We start from the raw sequence: 23,044 nt of genomic DNA, 5'->3' as shown, positions 1-23,044 counted from the left end.
CAGAGTGCCCTTACTGGGTTGTAGGAGGTCCCAGGGTAAGCATAATTTCCCTACTGGGTTGTAGGAGTATACGTTGTAACATCTTCTTCTGGTTCTGCTACCTGCTTACAGTGGGAGCTGTGGATCCAGGTGTCTTTCCCTTAGCACTTTACTGCCGTTGGGGTGATGAGAGCGATCTGATGTGGTCCTTTCCACATGGGTTTCAAAGGGTTATTACCTCTGTCGTGCCTCCTGACCATTACCCAATCTCCAGGCTAGAGATTGTGATGGGGACGGTCGTCTGGGGGAGTTTGGGCAGCAGAGACCTGTGAGTGAACAGCTCGAATACAGTTAACGCATTGAAAACAAGGCTATGAGAACATATTTTGCATATTTAGAAAAGGGCCCCAGTGGACTAGTAGGCTTGACAAAGAGGTCGGTACTTGCTTTCCTGCGTTGTGTTCTTGACCAATTAGACATTGGGCACAGATTTGTGCGGCGATCATGGTAAATTTGGGTGCATACCATTCTATTCTACAAGCACTTACCATTACAAGCACTTACCATTCCCCCTTTGGACACCGTGATTCATGCATCCAAAAAACAACAACACTGTCGGCTAAATTAAAAATAAAGTAATCAGAATAACAAATACAATTTGAATTATTCCCATAAGGGAATTCAAGCAATTGTAAAATACACTATTCAGGGGCGGCGCTCTCTCTCCTTCTCGAGGTCCGAATCACAATTAGAAATATTATATTATAAACTTCTTTCCAATTATCAGTGTTTACATATTACATTTAAATTGAGGGTGATCAGACCTCATCAGAAAGTCAGAACAGAGGTAATTCAAAACCATTAAGTGAGTCTGTTATTTCCCTTTACTTCAGACTCATTGTTTTAAAACATTTAAAACATTCTCTATACCAAGTTGACATTGCATTTTTCAGTACATTTCTTATCAGGAGAACTAACATGTGCTCAACCGAAATTCAGACAATAGATGCCCTTTAAGGTGCATCCTTTTTAACCCGTGAATAACCTACTAAAACAAAATAGAAAAAAAACTAACAAATATGAATAAACCCTGTGTTATTCTGTGATGTATCATGCATTTCATGTACACTAATTGTTTGAGTGTCAATTATTTTTGGACTAATACATTCTGTTAGTTGAATTGAGTAAATGCATTCCTCATTTTAAAGAGTAATTATTTGATTGACTATATGCCTACAATTTGATAATTGTTAATTATTCTATACACAGTACATGCTTGGGTACCAACTTGACAACCCTGAGCTGCTTGCCTCAATAAATGAATGGTAGAACATTGGTCGCCAGGATTAGCTGGCGACTCATACTGAGTTGGTGATGCAATGATTCGCTATCTTGCTAGATCCTCCAGAGACGCATAGGGCCTGTTGCATTTATTCACATAATAATGGAGTCAGATTGATTGTTACGTTCGTTAGAATGATCGGACCAAGGTGCAGCGTGGTAGGCGAACATTTTACTTTTATTAAAATGACCACCGACAAAACAACAAAATACAAAAACGAACGTAAAGTTCTGCAGGCTATACAGCAGCTATACAAAATCAAGATCCCACAAACTAAGGTGGGAAAAAGGCTGCCTAAATATGATCCCCAATCAGAGACAACGATAGACAGCTGCCTCTGATTGGGAACCATACCCGGCAAACAAAGAAATAGAAAAACTAGAATTCCCACCCAAATCACACCCTGACCTAACCAAATAGAGAAATAAAAAGGCTCTCTAAGGTCAGGGCGTGACATTGATAAATGTAGTTCGTTAAAACAGAAATCCACTTTAGATTAAAATACATTTAAAATACTTCTGTTTTCAAAAATGTGGCCTACGACGCAATACCTGTGCTAATTTTGAAGAGAACAAAAACTACTTAGCCTACATTTGAACAACACTGCAGAAGCGTTGGGCATCTTCCCAATTATGGCGCCTTAGTTTTGTTGTTTAGCTACTTCAAGAGATCTAGGGCTATCGCTCGAAGTCCACCTCTTCTAATGCATTTTGGAAAAGTGTGCCAAAATGAGACCATGTCCACCGGGAGTCCGTGGATCCGGAAGACGTGCTGCACCATAAGCTGCTCTGTCTCCTTGGTCAAGGGTAGTTTGGGGAGAGGAATGAAGTGGGCGGCTTTGGAAAACCGGTCGACCACAGTCAGGATGGCAGTGTTGCCCTCAGACGGGGGGAGACCCGTGACGAAATCCAGGGATATGTGGGACCAGGGACGGTGAGGGACAGGCAGTGGTTGGAGAAGACCAGCCGGAGCTTGCCGAGGAGTCTTGTTCTGTGCGCAGACCGTGCAGGCAGCGACAAAGGCGACAACATCTGGAACCATGTAGGCCACAAAAAGAGTTGTTGCACGAAGGCCAGGGTCCGACGAGAGCCCGGGTGACAGGCAAGCCTGGAGAAATGGGCCCACTCCAGGACCGTGTAGCGGATAGTGTCAGGCACAAACATCTGGTTATCTGTGCCCGGTTATCTGGCTTATGGGCCAGGGCAGAGTGTTGGGACAGGACAGCCCCCACTCAGACACAAACTGACAGGAAGGGTCAGGGTGAACAAACAACTGGTTCCACAGAAGGCGCTGGAGAACCTGTCGGACGTGGAGCACGTGTTCTTGGGGGGAGCGGGAGAAGACGAGGATGTCGCGGAGAACATCATTCACCAGAGCCTGGAACACGGCAGGGGCGTTGGTGAGGCCAAAGGGCATGACCAGATATTCGTAGTGGCCGCAGGCCGTGTTGAAGGCGATCTTCCACTCGTCCCCCTCTCGTATCCGCACCAGGTGGTAGGCGTTTCGTAGATCCAGCTTGGAGAAAATAGTGGCCCTCTGGAGCGGCTCGAAGGCCGAGGAAATGAGTGGTAGAGGATAACGGTTCTTCACAGTAATGTCATTGAGTCCCCGGTAGTCAATCACGGGTGCAGGGTCTTTTCATTTTTCTCCATGAAGAAGAACCCTGCGCCCGTGGGAGAGGAAGAGGGACGGATAAATCCTGTAGCTAAGGAGTCCCCAATGTAGGTCTCCATAGCCTTGGTCTCTGGTCCCAACAGAGAGTACAGACGTCCCTGGGGCAGCGTGGTGCTGGGGAGAAGGTCAATCCCGCAGTCATAGGGGCGGTGCGGCGGAAGCCAGGTGGCCCCAGATTTGCAGGCCCCGGACACCTCCCGGTGGTCCTGGTACTCCGCGGGAATGATGGAGAGGTCCGGAGCAACTTCCAAGCCCCCAGGAAGACAACCGGGGCAGGATGCACCAACTTCAGACAATGGGCATGGCAGAACGGACCATGAGAGCACCCGTAGACCAGTTGATGAGTGGATTGTGTCACTGGCGCCAGGAGAATCCCAAAACCATGGGAATCTGGGGGGACTTGATGAGCAGGAATTGAATTGTCTCGCTGTGATTCCCTGACATACGTAGGTTGATGGGAGTGGTGTTATGGGTGACCCGATCTATAGAGCGTCCGTCCAGTGCTCTAACATCCATGGGAATGGAGAGAGGCTGAATGGGGATGTTCAGCTCGGAAGCCAGTGTGGCATCCAAAAAGCTCTCATCGGCCCCAGATGAGGACCCGGAGAGATTTGGACTGGTTTCCCCACAGCAGATTGTCATGAAAAGGGGTGCGGGTAAGGAAAACAGAAAAGTTCTCCATATGGCCCACCAGAGTACTCGCTCCTACCGGTGAGCCTGGACTTTTACCGGGCAAGACGACACGAAATGACCAAAAGTCCCGCAATACAGACAGCACCTTGTGTTGATCCTGTGTTGCCGTTCTGCTGGCCCAGCCCTGCCTAGTTGCATAGGCTCGGGAAACAGTGCCTCGGCCGTCTTCGGTGACTCTTGAGGAAGGTCGAGAAACCTTGGGTGCTCTAGTCAATGGGACTGTCGAAGACTTCTGGGATGACTCGGAGGCAAGGTGGAATCCCTGGACATGTGAGCGAAATCGAATTTTCTCTCCATCTGTCGTTCCCACAATCGCCCATCGATGTGGATGGTCAAAGCAATGAGGGAGTCAAGGTGGAGTGGCCGGTGGGGCAGCGCTGCTAACTGGTGAGTTACTGAGGGGTGGTGTGGTTACCACTGTGGCAGGCTTCCCACAGACAACCCGCAGAATTGCTCCAGCAGCATGTCTAATGTCCGGTCATGATGCTCAGCCAACGTTTTGACCCCCTCCATAAGACCACGAAGAAATTCCTTGTGCCTACTAATGGAGGCTCCTTGGGAGGAGATGGTGTTGCGCAGCTGGCCCGGGTCTGCTGGGTCAGTCATGGCCAGGTCGTACTATCAGGTATGAAGGTAAGACCCAGATGCAGACAACATCGAATTAACAATGGTTAAATAATCCAACAGGGGCAGGCAATAGACAGGTAAAGGCAGGCAGGGGTCAGAAAACCAGAGGTGGGGCAACGGTACCAGACGGCAGGCAGGCTCAGGGTCAGGGTAGGCAGAGGTCAATAATCCAGAGGTGGGGCAAAGGTACGGGTCGGCAGGCGGGCTCAGGGTCAAGGGCACTAACAATGAGTCAATGATCCATGCCTTTCGGAAATGTTATAAAGTTCTAAAGTTATAGGAGGAGTTTGAAAGTTAACTGTCAGAAGTATTACAATGTACATTTACTTTTAATCCGTCTTTTAAACTACTATTTGGCTATTCAATGTTTTTTTCTTAGATATTTTAAAGGAATAGTTTCACCATGTTAAGTAGAGAGTACAGTTCATGTAACAGGGTTGAACTTAAAATTAGCAAAAGACGTAAATGATTCACTAATCACATGAAATAAATAATAATCTTCCGAAATGACTTTGCCAATATAACAAAAAAACTAGTGATTTAAAATAATGGTGAAAACTTGGAAAAAAGTTTTGGGGGTTAAGTGGGTCATGTGGGCTGTCTATAGGTAGACTATCACATTCCACCTATACCATACAATACCATATTTTTTATTTAACCTTTATTTAACTAGGCAAGTCAGTTAGGAACAAGTTCTGAATTTGCTATGCTCCCGACTATCAAAGTTTTTCTGTGCAAAAGCTTTTTTGAACATTTGAAAAATGTTGCTGTGTGTACTAGGCTATACGATTTAATTTATATACAGTTGAAGTCGGAGGTTTACATACACCTTAGCCAAATACATTTAAACTCAGTTTTTCACAATTCCTGACATTTAATCCTAGTAAAAATTCCCTGTCTTAGGTCAGATAGGATCAGCACTATATTTTAAGGATGTGAAATGTCAGAATAATAGTAGAGAGAATGATTTATTTCAGTGTTTTTTTATTTCATCACATTCCCAGTGGGTCAGAAGTTTACATACACTCAATTAGTATTTGGTAGCATTGCCTTTAAATTGTTTAACTTGGATCAAATGTTTCGTGTAGCCTTCCACAAAGCTTCCTACAATAAATTGGGTGAATTTTTGCCCATTTCTTCTGACAGAGCTGGTGTAACTGAGTCAGGTTTGTAGGATTCCTTGCTCCCACACGCTTTTTCAGTTCTGGCCACAAATGTTTTATGGGATTGAGGTCAGGGCTTTGTGATGGCCACTCCAATACCTTGACTTTGTTGTACTTAAGCCATTTTGCCCCAACTTTGGAAGTATGCTTGGAGTCATTGTCCATTTGGAAGACCCATTTGCGACCAAGCTTTAACTTCCTGACTGATGTCCCTCCTGCAGCAAAACACCCCCACAACATGATGCTGCCACCCCCGTGCTTCACGATTGGGATGGTGTCTTCGGCTTGCAAGGCTCCCCCTTTCTCCTCCAAACATAACGATGGTCATTATGGCCAAACAGTTCTATTTCTGTTTCATCAGACCAGAGGATATTTCTCCCAAAAATACGATCTTTGTCCCCATGTGCAGTTGCAAACCATAGTCTGGCTTTTTTATGGCGGTTTTGGAGCAGTGGCTTCTTCCTTGCTGAGCGGCCTTTCAGGTTATGTCGATATAGGACTCGTTTTACTGTGGATATAGATACTTTTGTACCTGTTTCCTCCAGAATCTTCACAAGGTCCTTTGCTGTTGTTCAGTGATTTATTTGCACTTTTCTCACCAAAGTACGTTCATCTCTAGGAGACAGAACGCGTCTCCTTCCTGAGCGGTATGACGGCTGCGTGGTCCCATGGTGTTTATACTTGCGTACTATTGTTTGTATAGATGAACGTGGTACCTTCAGGCATTTGGAAATTGAGGTCAACAATTTCTTTTCTGAGGTCTTGGCTGATTTCTTTTCATTTTCCCATGATGTCAAGCAAAGAGTCACTGTTTGAAGGTAGGCCTTGAAATACATCCACAGGTACACCTCCAATTGACTCAAATGATGTCAATTAGCCTATCAGAAGCTTCTAAAGCCATGACATCGGTTTCTGGAATTTTCCAAGCTGTTTAAAGGCACAGTCAATTTAATGTATGTAATTTTCTGACCCACTGGAATTGTGATACAGTGGATTTTAAGTGAAATAATCTGTCTGTAAACAATTGTTGGAAAAATTACTTGTGTTATGTGTAAGGGGCTTAATACAGTTGTATTCCAGCCACTGGTGAAGCCCATGGGAAATAAAGAAATATAGTTTAAGTGAATTGGGGAGAGTAAGAATGAAAAACTAAAGAAAGACTGTAAACATGTTACCTGTGCTGACACAATTAAAAGTGAAGTAAACCGTACTTTTCGCGTTGTAGTTTATATTTGAAAAGCTCATTGGAAGGGTAACAAATTCTGAGATTTATTTTCATGTGAGCACCGGCCCATATTCCTGGAATGGACAACGAGTGAGAGACATTGGGAGAGTAGCTAGCTAGCTAACATTAGCAGGCTAATCACCTAACGGATTGCAGCTATCTTGCCATTGCCTGCATTGTCGTTATTGCCACGTGAGTAGGACAATATGAGTCGAGAGAGGGAAACGTTGTTGGATGAAATCGAACAGAGTTTATGGACTTTAACTGAGGACAATTTGCGGCACTTGTGTGTACGTTGTGGAATAGGAGATGTAGATGACTCTGAAGTAAAAGAGCCATCGCGCTATGCGGCACAAATTGATGGAAGATTACTGTGAGTGTCACGACTTCCACCGAAGTCGGTTCCTCTCCTTTTTGGGCGGCGTTCGGCGGTCGGTGTCACCGGTCTTCTAGCCATCGTCGATCCACTTTTCATTTTCCATTTGTTTTGTCTTGTTTTCCTACATACCTGATTCTCATTTCCCTCATTTAAGTGTTGTGTATTTAACCCTCTGTTCCCCCCCATGTCTTTGTGTGGAATTGTTTGTGGTTTCGTGTATGTACACGCTAGACTGGTTTGTGTTGGGTTATGTCAACCCATCTTGTGTTTAGTGTTCTTAGTGCCGTGTGTTTGTTCGCCGAAATAAAAGGCTCCTTTGGCTACCCATCTTCTGCTCTCCTGCGCCTGACTCCATTACAGCCAGTTACGCATACCTAACAGTGAGAAGGAGGATTTAATGGAATCAGAGGATGAGGGAATGTCTTGGCTGCTTCAACTGAAAGACGAAATCAAAGGAATATCGGACACTGTTAAAAGTCTGCCTACAAGTCCCAGCCAGTCGGCGCTAACAATGCAGGTGGACAGCGAACCCAGCGAAGAGACGGGAGCTGTGGCAGAACGAAAAGAAGAGGGAGGGGCTCCTCAGCACAGCAGCAGAGTGGTCTCAGCTCCAGAAAGGCACCCGCCACAGAGAGAGAATGGAGTGAGTATGTTCAGTTTTAAAGACTTTAAAATCCATGGACAGATAGGAGATCAGAATCAAAAAGATAAAGCTCAGCTTCAGCAGCCTAGAACATCAGATTGAAAATGGATGGAGAAAAGGGTACCATGAATTAGAAATCATAGAAGCAGTAATCAGAGCTGTGAGCCCAGGGCTTAAGATGAGGAGTTATCTGGAGGGAAAAACAGACATGACAATCTACACACTAAGGCAAATCTTGAGGACACATTATGCAGAGAAGGATGCTACTGAACTGTATCACAAGTTGACTAAAGCAACACAAGAGCCGGGAGAGTCTGCCTTGGACTTTCTAGTCCAAGTCTTTGACCTGAGACAGAAAGTGTTATCAGCCTCAGCTCGTGCCCAATCAGGACTGAAATATGACACAGAGTTAGTCAGGAGTCAATGCCTGCAGGCCATTATTACAGGATTAACAAATGATAATGTCAGGGCAGAGATGAGAGTGCATCTCCAGAATATTAACACTAGTGATGAACCGTTGCTTGAGAAAATGCATGCAAAAGGCCAGGATTTCACGTAAATTCACACCCACACGAGTGAACGCAGTACAGAGGGAGGATAGCGGAGAGGAATGTGCACAGGCAGAGCCCTCACAGACCACAGTCCGAAAACAAAATAAATATAATCCTCTCCTGAGTAAAATTGATGCGAGCAATGAAGCAATCAAAGAACTGACCTGTCAGGTTGCCTCATTAGTACAGTCAGTGCAGGGCCAGGGTGACTGTTCAGTTAGGAATCGCTCCAACAGAAAACCAAGTCCAACCAACAGGGAGATTAGAAAATGCAAAAGTTGTTATGAGACTGGTCAACAGACTTGCTATCATTGCTACAAATGTGGCAGTGATAGCCATTGGGCAGTAGGATGTAGAATCAGGGGCAACGCACATCCATCGGGAAACGCCTGGGGGTCACAACCATGGAACGAGGAGTGATCTCCGATACATTTAGTTCCATCCAGTGTTGCAGTGGCTGCAGTGCAAAGGTAGAGAGAATCTCAGAGTTGAAGTTGTGTTCATTGTGTCATAAAGCTGCCTATTGTTCCAAAGTGTGCCAACAGGATTATTGGAAACAGCACCAACCTACATGTAAGACTGCCCGCAAGACTGAACACAACTCCCCTGGTCCCATGACACAGGGAGAGTGGGGGCCAACTTCCCCAGCTACCACAGGACATTGTAATATAGCACAGCTCATTGGTAAAACATGTCAAGTGTGGTGTTATATGGAGAGGGTAAAGACCCTAGCACTATGGGACAAAGGGGCTCAGGTATCCATCGTAAGTGAGGAATGGAGAAAACGTAATTTGCCATGCACACAAATTAGACCACTGGCAGAAATCATGGGCAATACAGAGAAACTGGATCTGAGGGCAGCCAATGGCACTGAAATTCCCTTGGAATTTGGATGGACATTTTCTTAGGTTTGCTTGATCCCAAAGCTGAGGTCATTGCAGGAAAACAGTTGAGGATTCCGATATTAGTCACAAATGAAAGCCTGGAGAAACCAATCATTGGGTTTAATGTAATTGAAGAAATAGTTAAAACAAAAAGTAACAAGGAGCCCTCAGAGCTGATGTATACAGTAAAGATGCTTAGAAGTGCACTTAAGCTAGGACAGGGAAAGGCAAAGACTCTACTCAATCTGCTTCAGCACTCAGAGTACACGGAGGAATGCTTGCTTACAGCAGGCAGGCGTGACGTTGTCATTCCAGGTGGACAAACAAAATGGATTCATCCCTGTATCCCAAGAGAGGCCCCCTTCAATTATGAAATTGTGTTATTTGAACCGGACGTGAGAGTGATCTGTGGCCTGGACCTACAAAGTCAGGTCGGGAAAACATCAAAATGGCCATCTCAAAAAGTTGACATTGCAGTAGTGAATACCACCAAACATGACATTACCTTACCAAGACAAACAGTGATAGGGACATTACAGAGAGTAGTAGCGTGTCACCTGGTTCCTGTGCCCAGTGGAGAAAAGGTTACTGTAGCACAGGTTCATGACAGATCCCCCCCGGAGCCTGGCCCTGACTACGGTCACATAGAGTGGTGGGACCCACCCGTAGAGGTTCAGCATTTGAGCCAAGAACAACAAGAATTAGTCAAACGGATGCTCCGAGAGGAATCAGCTGTTTTCGCCAAAGATGGCATGGACATAGGGTGTATTGAAAATCTCAAAATGGAGATAACATTGACTGATAACATACCAGTGGCAAAGAGATACAACGGTGTGCCACGCCCCTTGTATGCTGAGGTGAAAAGCCACCTTCAGGGGCTCCTGAACAAAAACTTCATCAGGAAGTCAACTTCATCATACTCATTACATCTGGTCTGCGTACGGAAAAAGGATGGGAGTTTAAGACTTTGTGTTGATTACAGGGGATTGAACCAGAAGACTGTTCTGGACAGTCATCCCATACCCCGTATACAGGAAATTCTTGATGGTTTGGGAGGAAACTCATGGTTTACAGTTTTAGATCAAGGAAAGGCATATTACCAAGGCTTTGTGGGAGAGTAGTCCAGAAAATACACTGCCTTCAGCACCCCTTGGGCCTTATATGAATGGAATAGAATTCCCTTTGGCTTATCAAACAGTCCCTCTGCCTTCCAACGAAGCATGGAGGAAAGTTTAGAGGCGATAAGAGATAGAATCTTTATACCATATTTGGATGACGTTCTTATTTTTAGTGAGTCATTCGAACAACATGTGGAAGATATCCATCAGGTACTCAGGCAGCAAAATAAATGGGGTATTAAACTCAGAGCTGATAAGTGTGACCTATTCAAGAATGAGGTCCGTTATTTAGGAAAAATAATTTCTGCTGAGGGTTACAGAATGTATGTTAAAGAAATTGTAGCAGTGCAAGAACTGGTAAACAGGCCACCAACAAACGTGAGTGTCACGTCCTGACCCTAGTAAGATGTCATTTTCTATAGTAGAGGGAGGTCAAGGCGTGACAGCGGGTGTTTTGGGTTGTTCTATGTTTTCTATTTCTATGTTTAAGTTCTAGTTTTTCTATTTCTATGTTGGGATTGTTTGGGTTGATCTCTAATTGGAGGCAGCTGATCCTCGTTGCCTCTAATTAGAGATCATATTTAAGTAGGGGTTTTTCTTCCTGGGTTTGTGGGTAGTTGTTTTCTGTTTAGTGTATGTCACCGGACGGAACTGTTGTCGGTCGTTTTGTTTAAGTATATTCATTAAAAGTAAATATGAGCACTCTACACGCTGCGCCTTGGTCCCCTTTATACGACCCACGTTACAGAACTACCCACCATGATTGGATCAAGCGTCGTGCCCGGGCAGAAATGGACACCTGGTCACATCAGGAGTGGATTGAGAGGAGAGACTGGACTTGGGGACAGGTAATCAAGCGATATCGGAGCCTACCTGGGAAGAATGAGAGGCAGCCCCAAAAACCTTTTTTGGGGGGGGCACAAGGGTAGTTTGGCTGGGCCAGGACTGGGACCTGAGCCAATTCCCCGTGCTTTTTGTGGTGAGCATGTGCCTGCCTCTCGCACTCTCTCTCCAGTGCGCCTCCATAGCACAGTACGTCCTGTGCCTGCTCCTCGCGCTCTCCCTCCAGCGCTCCTCCAGAATCCAGTACGTCCTGTGCCTGCTCCTCGCGCTCTCCCTCCAGTGCGCCTCCAGAATCCAGTATGTCCTGTGCCTGTTCTTCGCACTCTCCCTCCAGTGCGCATCCATAAACCAGTACGGCCGGTGCCTGCTTTGAGCACTCGGTCCTCAGTGCGTCTCCCCAGTCCGGTGAGACCGGTTCCTGCTCCACGTACAAAGCCTCCAGTGATAATTGATGGTCCGACGCCTGTAGAGATGATCCATGGCACTAAGCCTTCTAGTGATGATCCATGGCCCAGAGCCTGTAGGGATATTCCATGGCACGAAGCCTGAAGAGGTAATCCCTGGCCCGGAACCTGAAGAAGTAATCCTTGGCAAAAAGCCTGGAGGGATTATAAATGGTCCGGAGCCTGTAGGGATAAACCATGGCACGAAGCCTGTAGGAATAATCCATGGCCTGGCACCTGTAGAGATAATTCATGGTAAGAAGCCTCCAGTGATCATCCTTGGCGCGTAACCTGTAGAGATGATCCATGGCATGGAGCCAGCAGCAACGGTCACTAGTCCGGAACCTATTATGACGCTTCCCAGTCCAGAGCCTCCGGCGACGCTTTTCCATCCGGAGCCTCCAGCGACGCTCCCCAGTCCGGAGCCTCCAGCGACGCTCCCCAGTCCGGAGCCTCCAGCGACGCTCCCCAGCCCGGAGTCTTTAGCGGCGTCCCGCAGCCCAGAACCTCCAGCGGCAGCCCGCAGCCCAGAACCTCCAGACTTTTGTCACCCCCCCTACCCTCCCTTTGTGTTTTGTGGTTGTTTTGTTGGGTTTTGTTTGTTGCATTCGGGGTCTGCACTTTTGGGGGGGGGTACTGTCACGTTCTGACCCTAGTAAGATGTCATTTTCTATAGTAGAGTAGGTCAGGGCGTGACAGGGGGTGTTTTGGGTTGTTCTACAGCAAGACTGAATGCCACCGGTCATCGCTGGGTGGCAGAGCTGTCTGACTTTAATCTCACACTGAAGTATCGTCCTGGAAAGGTAAACACTGACGCAGACTTTCTGTCACGCTCTCCTTTGCATGCTGAACATTACATGGAAGAATGCACAGAGAAACACTCACTTGAGATGGTAAAAGCTACACTCAATAATGTTCAGACACAACAGAATGACTGTGTAATGTGGATATCCGCGGTCACACTAAGGCCATCAGTGCAAGGTTGAGCTGTCATTGTGGGGGGGGAACAGTTACAGACCGACTGTCTACACACAATATCATGCAGGCTTAGTTAATAAACGATGCAGCTGTATCGAGAATCTTGGAACTGAAAAGTCAAAGGACTAAGCCTAAACCAACAGAATGTCAACAAGAGTCATACAAAGTCAAACAGTTATTGCAAGAGTGGAACAGGCTCCATGTTTCACCAGATGGATTATTACAAAGGAAAACAGCAAAAAGGACACAAGTTGTCGTACCAAGTCAGTATAGAACACTGATCTACAAGTACTTACACACTGAAATGGCCCATCTAGGAACAGAAAGAGTGTTGAACTTAGCACTGGAACGCTTTTATTGGCCGCGCATGCAACATGACATTGAACACTTTATCAACAAAGTGTATCAAACAAAAGAAACCCAGTGTAATAACTAGGGCCCCAATGCAGCATGTTTGAGCTACAGCTCCTTTCCAGATGATTTCAATTGACTATTTGCATTTGGAGAAAAGCAGAGGGGGCTACGAGTACATTTGAGTTATTTTAGATAACTTTACAAAATTTGCAAAAGCCTACCCCACCAGAAATAAGTAAAGGAAAACTGCAGCAAAAAAGCTTTTCAGTGATTTTTTTCCCAAAGTTTGGCTTTGTGTCAAAAATCCATCATGATCAGGGAAGAGAGTTTGAAAATCAGTTATTCAGAGCCTTGCAGAACTGTACGGGAATAGCCAATTCCAGAACCTCTCCATATCATCCACAGGGGAATCCGGTGGAGAGATTTAACCGTACACTGTTGTCAATGTTGCGCACACTAGATGAAGAGAAAAAGGCCAACTGGGGTGATTATCTGAACAAGATCATTCATGCATATAATTGTACCACCAGTGATGCTACTGGGTTCTCACCATATTTCCTGCCATCTGGAAGGGCTCCACTGCTACCTGTTGACCTTGTCTTTGGGTTACAGATAAAGGAACAGGAGAAATCATACCAGGATTATGCTAAGAAGTGGCAGCAATAGATGGCGGAAGCCTATAACATCGCCAGTAGAAACATGGAGAAATCAACAGCAAAGGGAAAAGCCTACTACGATCGGAAGAAAATTAGTTTGGTTCTGGTCTCAGGAGATCGTGGACTGATGAGGAACATGTCAGAACGTGGGGGGCCGGGAAAGCTAAGATCACACTGGGAGGACCAAATACATGTGGTGGTAACCAGGAAAGGTGATGACAGCCCTGTCTATGAGGTCAAACCCGAGATGGGTACAGGCAGGGCCCGGGTTCTGCATCGCAATATGCTCATGTCATGTAATTCCCTACCATTTGAGGAACCTGTTGAAACACTTCAGTAGAGGTCTGTGGAGAAGGGAACCACCCCAGCAAAAGCTGCAAAATGAGGAGAGCGCTGAGTCTGAGAGCTCAGATGAGGATTCTTATCCAGTATTCATCAATAGGCCACGCAGGGATGAAGAGAGCAGACAGATTAGCACACAGCTAGTATCAGATAATAGTGAGGAATGGGGTCAGACTGATAGAAACTTCACTGTGAAGAAGTGCCAGCCAGTCCTCAGAGAGAGCCTGGAGAGGACAGGGGTAAATATGGAAACAGCTGAGGGCTCAGAGACTCAATCATCTCATGATGAAGTGGACACTGATTCATTGGGGTCACCCATGACCTTGCCCCGCCGTTCAGCCCGGCAGAGGAGGCCCAGAGACATTCTAACCTATAACACATTAGGGCTGCCAAGCTCTTATCAGGATACCAACTAGAGATGTTCTGATGTGTATATATTTTCTAGTTTACCTTTACTAATCACAGTGTGATAATGTTTAGTGGGGGTTGCATCTTTGCCTATAAAGGCAGACTGGACATGTCTAGATAGTTATATGGCTGTTAGGCCAGTTTTCTCTGTTGTTCTCATTACCAGTACTTACATCCTCTGTTTGTTTTGAGGACAGTGAAATGTTTGGGACAACACAGGGGGGTGTTGTAAGGGGCTTAATACAGTTTTATTCCAACCACTAGGGGGTACTCTGGTGAAGCCCATGGGAAATAAAGAAATATAGTTTAAGTGAATTGGGGAGAGTAAGAATGAAAAACTAAAGAAAGACTGTAAACGACTGTTACCCGTGCTGACATGATTAAAAGTGAAGTAAACCGTACTTTTCGCATTGCAGTTTATATGATAAGCTCATTGGAAGGGTAACACGCACAAAGTAGATGTCCTAACCGACTTGCCAAAACTATAGTTTGTTAATTAACAAGAAATTTGTGGAGTGGTTGAACAACGAGTTTTAATGACCCCAACCTAAGTGTATGTAAACTTCCGACTTCAACTGTATGTTACAACATTTTGGTTTTACTAATAAATATGTTTAAATGGAACCAAATTATGTTTCTATCTTTAGTACTTTTTAAATAGGATAAAAGCCTAGTGTTTAGAGCGTTATTAAACATAATGTTTTCGCATACTCAAATGGCCTACTATTTAAAACGCAGGTATGGGTATTCGGACACGACCAGTGACTTCTCCCAGCAATAGCATAATATGGGCGGCACCAGAAAACAAAGGCACAATCCTCAAAATGGAGCTTGACACAGGATCTGCAGTGTCTATAACTGTCTACAATGAGCATTTTAAGGTTATCAAGCTGAAGAAAACAAATGTGTTGCTGAAGACATACTCAAGAGAGAGATTGATCCCAATGGTGGTTTTGCAGATCAGAGTGAGCTATGAAGAGCAAAAAGAGCAGCAGTATGTAGTGCCTGGAACTATTCCCCCATTATTTGTCAGGGAATGGCTGTCCAAAATAAAATATAACTGGTATGACTTGAAAATGCATAATTAACATTTCCCAGCTTAGAGAAAAAGGCACAGACCAAACACTGAAACACTTGCTGAAGAAATATGACAGTTTTCAGTAATCAGATGGGAACGGCCAAAGGATTCACAGCCAAGCTCCTACTAAGAAAAGATGCAAACCCACAATTCTGTAAAGCAGGATCTGTTCCATAATCCCTGAGACAAAAGGTGGAAGCCGACTTTCTTTTTTTTTCTGAATTCCTTTTGATTTTAGGAGGAGGAAGGGCGTGGGGGTTAGTTGCAGAGAGGCTGGTGTGTTTTGTCAGTGACTCAAGTTACACATCGCTCAGAATGTTTGTGTGGTTTTCTTTTGAACGTTTTGTGGGAACGAGGTCGAAAGAGAATACAAAGGTACAGTAAAACAACAACGGATGTAGAGAACTGTAGCCTACACAACAAGGTTTGAATGTTACAAAAGTCGTAGGTTGAGAAACATGGTTCTGACTAGGTAGTATACAACTAAGACCAGAAGTGAGTTTTTCGTTGCAGGTTAGGAGAACTTACACAGGAGGTTAGAAGAATTAACATAGCAGGTTAGAATAATTAATGTAGCAGGTTAGGAGAACTTACGCAGCAGGTTAGAAGAATTAACGTAGCATGTTAGGAAAACTTATGCAGCAGGTTAGAATAATTCATGTAGCCGGTTAGGAGAATTAGGTTAAGGTTAGGAAAATAGTTAGCTATAATGCTCTCCTAATCTGCTACGAAAAGTCACTTCTAGTCACAATGAAGAAACATAGAAACAACAAAAGTCTATATGAATGATGAATGGTTTAAAGGAGCATGGCCATTATAGTTGTATGCCTCTGTCCATAAAATCATCAGATTTCATCAAAGCTTTAAATAGTTGCAAATAGATGGCATGACCATTTTGGGGTTATTGTTTTATTTTTGCACTCATGCCTTGTTAGGGATTCAGGAGGACTTGGGTATATCTTGGGTATATCTTGGGTATGCGCATGTCTTCTTCAATCTTACCTCTCTTCTCAATTATCTTGTTTTGGGGCTGGCTCCACTGCTCTTTATGGTATGATACAGCATAAAGGCCCAAAATGCAACACTATTACAAATCTGAGAGAAGTTCTCTCTGCACATGTGATCTATTAAGTTTTCAAAATCTCAAAATCTCTCTGTAGTCTCCTGACTGAAACCAGCTGAAACCTGCATGGTCCTGGCCCTGAGCCATCTAAATACATATGCTTGAGGCAGAGCTATGTATAAACAATGCTTTTCCTTGATATTAATATTCTAGACATGTTTCATAGGAACATTGCAAGAACATTCCTGTGTCCTGTTTAGAGGGATAGGAGAATATTCCATCAGTGTCACACCAAACATACAATATAAGATATTAATGTTCTATTAAAGTTTCATGGGAAAGTGCAACATATATGAGCATTTTGTGCTATAAAATGAAGTGTCAAAAAACCAAACAATGCTTACATCCTTACTGAGTCTGTATAAGTTCTTAGTGCTTAGAATACTAATGGCACTCTCACTGTGAATAGAATTGGGGAGGAGCATGAGTCATGGGTATTGAAAACACAAAATACACTTCAGCTGTGGCGCAGATGTGCTCTGAAAGAACAAAGAGGAAAGGACAATGGGCTTTCTGCTGCCGATCCTTCTGGCTCTGTTAGCCTCTGTCTTGGGGGGACTCTACCTCCTGGGGGCCTTCAGGTGGTGTCGACCAGGGGAACCCCCCTTGGACCGGGGCCCCATTCCCTGGCTGGGCCACGTCCTTGAGTTCCGCAGGGATACAGCAAAGTTCCTGGAGAGGATGAAGAGGAAGCATGGGGATATTTTCACTGTGCAGCTGGGAGGATTCTACTTCACATTCCTTATGGACCCTCGGTCCTTCGGGACAATTGTGAAGGAGGCCCGCACCAAACTGGACTTCAGCAAGTTTGCAGAAAAGCTGGTTCAGAGAGTGTTCAGTTATCACTCCGACCATAGGTTTCCTCAGATGTCCAGCAACAAGCACCTGATGGGGGACGGTTTAGTGGTCATGACACAGGCTATGATGAGCAACCTACAGAATCTGATGCTGCACAGTGTAGGGACAGGGGATAATAACCATATGACCTGGAATGAGGACGGTCTGTTCAGCTACAGCTACAACATTGTCTTCAGGGCAGGTTACCTGGCTCTGTTCGGTAATGAGACACCAAAATCCACAGGGAGCATGGAGAAAGCCAGAGAGGTCGACAGAGTGGAGTCCCAAAAGCTCTTCCTTGAGTTCCGTAAGTATGACCAGCTCTTCCCCGATCTGGCCTATGGGGTCCTGCTTCCAGGGGAGAAGAGAGAGGCGGAGAGGCTGAAGCGGCTGTTCTGGAACATGCTGTCAGTGCAGAAGGTGAAGACCAAGGAGAACATCAGTGTCTGGGTGCGTGAGCAGCAGCAGGAGAGGGAGGAGCACGGCATGGAGGACTTCATGCAGGACAGGTACATGTTTCTTCTCCTCTGGGCCTCACAGGGCAACACAGGCCCTTCTGCCTTCTGGCTCCTCCTCTACCTCATGAAGCACCCAGACGCAATGGGGGCCGTGAAGAAGGAGGTGGAGGAGGTGCTGAAGGAGACAGGCCAGGAGGGGAGGCACAAAGGCCCCTTTATCGATCTGACCCGGGACATGCTGCAAAAGACGCCCATCCTGGACAGCGCCGTGGAGGAGACCCTCCGCCTCACCACCGCCCCCGTCCTCACCAGGGCCGTGCTCCAGGACATGTCCCTCAAGATGTCCGACGGAAGCGAGTACCGCATCAGAGAAGGAGACAGAGTAGCCCTGTTTCCTTACACTGCCGTCCAGATGGACCCAGAGGTCCACCCCGACCCACTCACCTATAAGTATGACCGCTTCCTGACCGCAGAGGGGGGCAAAAAGACTGACTTTTACAAAGGTGGGAAAAAAATTAAATACTACAACATGCCATGGGGTGCTGGGATCACTATGTGCCCAGGACGCTTCTTCGCCACCAACGAGCTGAAGCAGTTTGTCTTCCTCATGCTCACATACTTTGACTTTGAGCTCAAGAACCCAAATGAAAAGATACCTGATATTGACACCAAACGTTGGGGCTTTGGGTCCATGCAGCCAACCAGAGACATCCAGTTTAGATACAGACTTAGGTTTTAAAACTGAGTGACTGACAAACCAGCCTTTGACAACGCTTTGAGTGTAAACTTCCATCTCACGAGCTGTTAATCCGATTTTGATTATTATAAACTATCTTGTGCCTAAACATAAATGTATCTAGAGTACATAGTACAGCAACAAGTGGTACAGTATTAAAATAACAGCATATAATTGTTTTGTTTTTTCAGAGGCAAAATTATCTACTAATTATCTACTAATTTTGCCATCAGCTGGAAATATTACATTTGAATTTTGAAATCAGGTACTATATCATATTTTTGAGTGATGAGTCATGAGGAAATGGTTTGCAGATAGTATTAGAAACATGTAGCAGATGTGTTGGAGACATATTCTTCAAGAAACAATATCACTCCCTAAAAACACAATCCTTGGTAGCTTTTCTGAATTTACAGATAAATTGGTCCACATGGAAAATTTCAGGGATTGAAACCGTAAATTACTTGATAATAGGAAATTCATTTATTTCCATGACTGCATTAAAAAGCAATTTTAGATTGACCAAGGTAGATATTTTCAAATACATGCAACTTAAAAGTTTTTTTCACAAAATGTATATTTCAAATCTTTTGGGCATCAGAGCAATCTTGAGGGAATCCTATTTGAGTGAGAAAATGAGTTTCATATGATAGGAAAGCTATATAAAACCTTGCAGAGAGCCTATCCAACTGACAATCTCTGAGAAAGAAAATCTAAACTATTGGATCCAAGACTTAAAAGGAACTGATATTGGCACAAGATGGAGGGAATGTTGGAACATAGCTAACAAAATTACAGTTAATGAAAATGTACGCTTAATTCAGTATAAACTAATGTTTAGAATGCATTATACAAGAGACAAAATTCACAAATTCTACAGCACAATGGCATAATCATGCCTTAATTGTAAAACTAACAATGACTCAATGATCCATGCTTTCTGGGAATGTTATAACGTCCAAAAGTTATAGGAAGTATTACAATGTACATTTACTTTTAATCCGTCTTTCCGCGTATTATAAAGACATGGCATATGAGGGTGCAGTGAGATACCCAGTGATGTAAAGTACTTAAATACAAATATTTTAAAGTACTACTGACAACCAAAAGTACTTGTTACATTTTGAATACTTAGCAGGACAGGAAAATGGTCCAATTCACACACATGAAAATGGTCCAACATCCCTGGTCCTTCCTACTGCCTCTGATCGGACACATTCACTAAACACACATGCTTCGTTTGTGATGTCTCAGTGTTGGAGTGATCTCCTGGCTATCTGTGAATAAAAAAAAGAAAATGGTGCCATCTGGTTGGCTTAATATAAGGTATTTGAAATATTAGATATTTTTACTTTTGGTACTTAAGTATATTTAAAATGAAATACTTTTAGACTTTTACTCAAGTAGTATTTTTTCCTGGGTAACTTTCACATTTACTTGAGTCATTTTCTATTAAGGTATCTTTACTTTTACTGAAGTATGACAATTGGGTACTTTTTCCACCACTGGAAATACCCAATGCGTTGGACAATACTTTTCTTGTCAATCTTCTTGAAAAAATATATACTTAACTTGAAATCAACCAATCCTCCATCCTTAACACAATGGAAATGTCAAATGCTTTCTTATCTAAATGTTGAAAGTGTGTGGGCAATGGAGAGAAACAAAATGGTGCAGTTGGAGGCCATGTTGCCGGAGAGTGATGCTGGGTGGTGAGCATGTGGGTCAGGGCAGGTGTGATGCGGTTGATTTTTGTGTGATGTTGTCATTTGTATGTGTATATTTTGTATTGTTAAAAAAATTATCATAAAATCTTACAACAACAAAAAAAGAAACACACAGATGTTCAAAACCAATTCCATGTAGGAGATGAATTTACATGTATTTAAAGCTACTGTGTGTACTGTATTCTTGCTTTTATTATCTTTTTAGTCTGATTCACTCATATTCTGACCCTGTACTATAATAATCATTACTGTTTTTATAACATTGTAATGTCAAGCATTGAATCTTTGTGTTTTTCCTCCTGTCAAATATAATAAAATATCCTTATAAAGCCTTGGTTGTGGTATAAGTGTTATACCCCTTTCATACACAGACAAAAATCCAACTTTTTTTTTACCATACCACCTTTTTTTGAACCTGCGTTTTTGTATATCTGAAAGGGGTAGGGGGTAAGAAAACATGGCATATTAAATCCTACCTCGAGTCCTAGTCATGAAGCCTGCATTTTTAGACCCTGTAACCAAAATACAGGTATCGGGTCTTATTCCAACCTCATAGTTTGGAAATATATAAAAAACACCGGGAAATCAGGTTTTTAACTGCACTGGGCCTTTAATTAAAAAAATTGCTTGTCTATGGGCACCCTCCTGCATCTGGTTTTCAGGGGAAATAGAAAGAGAGCCTGTGATGCGACTTACGCTTTTGAACATTAACAAGGTGACACTCCATCTTAACTCCTCCACATTTACTGGATTGGTTCAACAGTGCAGAAGAGAACCTCCCCAGACAGTATTTTTTTCTCGTCAGGACCAGAAAGAAAGAAACGCCGCTCAGGCTGCTATGTTAGGTTAATCGAGAGATAACAGGGTTGACATGTTAAGCTAGACCCACTTAGTTTCCACCACAAAACACCAGAAAATGGTCAAAAAGAGTATTTACCAACTCACCAGCTTTTACACTACTATTTGACTAAATAAATATTTAAAGGAATAGTTTCACCATGTTAAATAGGGTTCAGTTCATGTAACAGGGTTGAACTTAAAATGAGCGAAAGATGTAAATGATTCACTAATCACATGAAATAAATAATAATATTCTGAAATGACTTTGTCAATACAACAAAATAACTAGGGATTTAAAATGATGATTACATTTCTTTTTTAAGTTTTGGGGGTTAAGGAGGGACATGCGGAAATTTGGCACTTTAGCAAGTCTTTATTCATATTAAAAACAGATTTATTGAATTCTCAATGTGGTCTATATTAAAGGGCACTTCATGTAATATAACAGGCTTTTCAAATTCAATTTTGGTGCACAATTTCTACTTAACATATCAAAGGGACGCAAAAGGCACTCTTTTCGTGGAACGACCCATGTAAAGTATCTTTAGAAAGTATTGACAACCCTTCACTTTTTCCACTTTTTGTTGTATTACAAAGTGGGGTTAAAATGGATATAATTGTCATTTTTTTGTCAACAATCTACACAACATACTCTGTAATGTCAAAATGGAAAAGTTTTTTAAAACATTTTTTTTAACTAATGAGAACTTGAATTACATTTTTTTTTATAGACTGCAAGAAATCCAAACAGATGTAATATTTCACTAAATAAAACATAATTGTAAAGCCCTAGTTATTTTGTTGCTTTGCCAAAGTCATTTCGGGAGATTATTATTTATTTAATGTGATTAATAATTTAAAAAATGCTTCAAGCTCTGTCAAGTTGGTTGTTGATCATTGCTAGACAGACATGTTCAAGTAGATTTTCAAGCAGATATAAGTCAAAACTGTAACTAGGCAACTGAGTTAGGAATGACGCCTGTAGCTTTGTATACACCATCCAAAGCCTAATTAATAATTCACCATACTCACTTTTTATTTTTTACAAATCTACCAATCATTGCCCTTGTTTGTTAGGCATTGGAAAACCTCTCTGGACTTTGTGGTTAAATCTGTGCTAGAGAAATTCACTTCTTGATTAAGGAGCCTTACAGATAATTGTATGTTTGGGGTACAGAGACGTGGTAGTCATTCAAAAATCACATACTATACCACATCTTCTGTCTGAAATAGGTATTATTGTCAATATAGTTAGTGTATCTCAACTGGGCACAGACGTAAATTCAATGACAATTCAATGCTTTGGTAGAGACTGTCTGTGGTTATTTGGGGTTGAAGCGTCCCCAAGATTCAGCAGCTCCCCAAAAGCTAAACTAGTAAGCTAAATAGAAGGAAGCTTTGTGGTATGCAATGCTACTGTGCACATAAAAGGGTGATGTATACTCCTGCAAATGTCATAGGCCATCATGTGGACACAAAGGGAAAATGTCAAAATCAGTCTGAGGTTACTAAAGGTGCTTTCAAATGCACACTCTACATGGACTGCTCAGGAGGTGAAAGTAGCTAGAATTACATCATTTGGTGGCTATGTCTAATCCACTCTGAACGACATAAACAGCTACTAGGCCTAACATTGTTGAGAGAAAAAAAGAATATGCTATATTTTTACTTTCATCACACCCAAAATAGAGATCGGAATGTACTATGAAGCTACTTTTCTACTTTGCTACTGTTTCTACTTTGGGAGTATAGGCCATCGACGATTCCTCTCCATTGCATTCTGTTCTGGGCTGTCTTCTCCAGATTATGAAACATACAGACTCTAAATGACAAAATATTTAGCACTTCCTGTAATATGAAATTAATTATTGGAATTTTTCTGACCTTTATACGTATTAACATTTGTTTAAACTGGAAACACCAAAGACTGTTCTGTACCGTTT

The 23,044-nt window shown here is 43.3% G+C and overlaps 1 protein-coding gene across 1 annotated transcript; it reads left to right on the top strand.

Annotated features, from left to right (window-relative positions):
• Positions 1-16,958: 16,958 nt before the first annotated feature.
• On the top strand, positions 16,959-20,591 carry LOC106599889 (5-beta-cholestane-3-alpha,7-alpha-diol 12-alpha-hydroxylase). Its single transcript, XM_014191240.2, has one exon. The coding sequence runs from the start codon at positions 17,008-17,010 to the stop codon at positions 18,535-18,537; it is 1,530 nt and encodes a 509-aa protein (XP_014046715.1). The 5' UTR covers positions 16,959-17,007; the 3' UTR covers positions 18,538-20,591.
• The last annotated feature ends 2,453 nt before the right edge of the window (positions 20,592-23,044 follow it).

The sequence above is a fragment of the Salmo salar genome, chromosome ssa03, assembly GCF_905237065.1.
Source record: "Salmo salar chromosome ssa03, Ssal_v3.1, whole genome shotgun sequence".
NCBI classification, from domain to species: domain Eukaryota; kingdom Metazoa; phylum Chordata; class Actinopteri; order Salmoniformes; family Salmonidae; genus Salmo; species Salmo salar.
The sequence above is the reverse complement of the archived record's forward strand: the minus strand, read 5'-3'. Positions and strand labels throughout refer to the sequence as shown.

Bases quoted from the DNA above. Each gene is read 5' to 3' on its own strand.
- LOC106599889 (XM_014191240.2), top strand. From the start codon at position 17,008: ATGGGCTTTCTGCTGCCGATCCTTCTGGCTCTGTTAGCCTCTGTCTTG.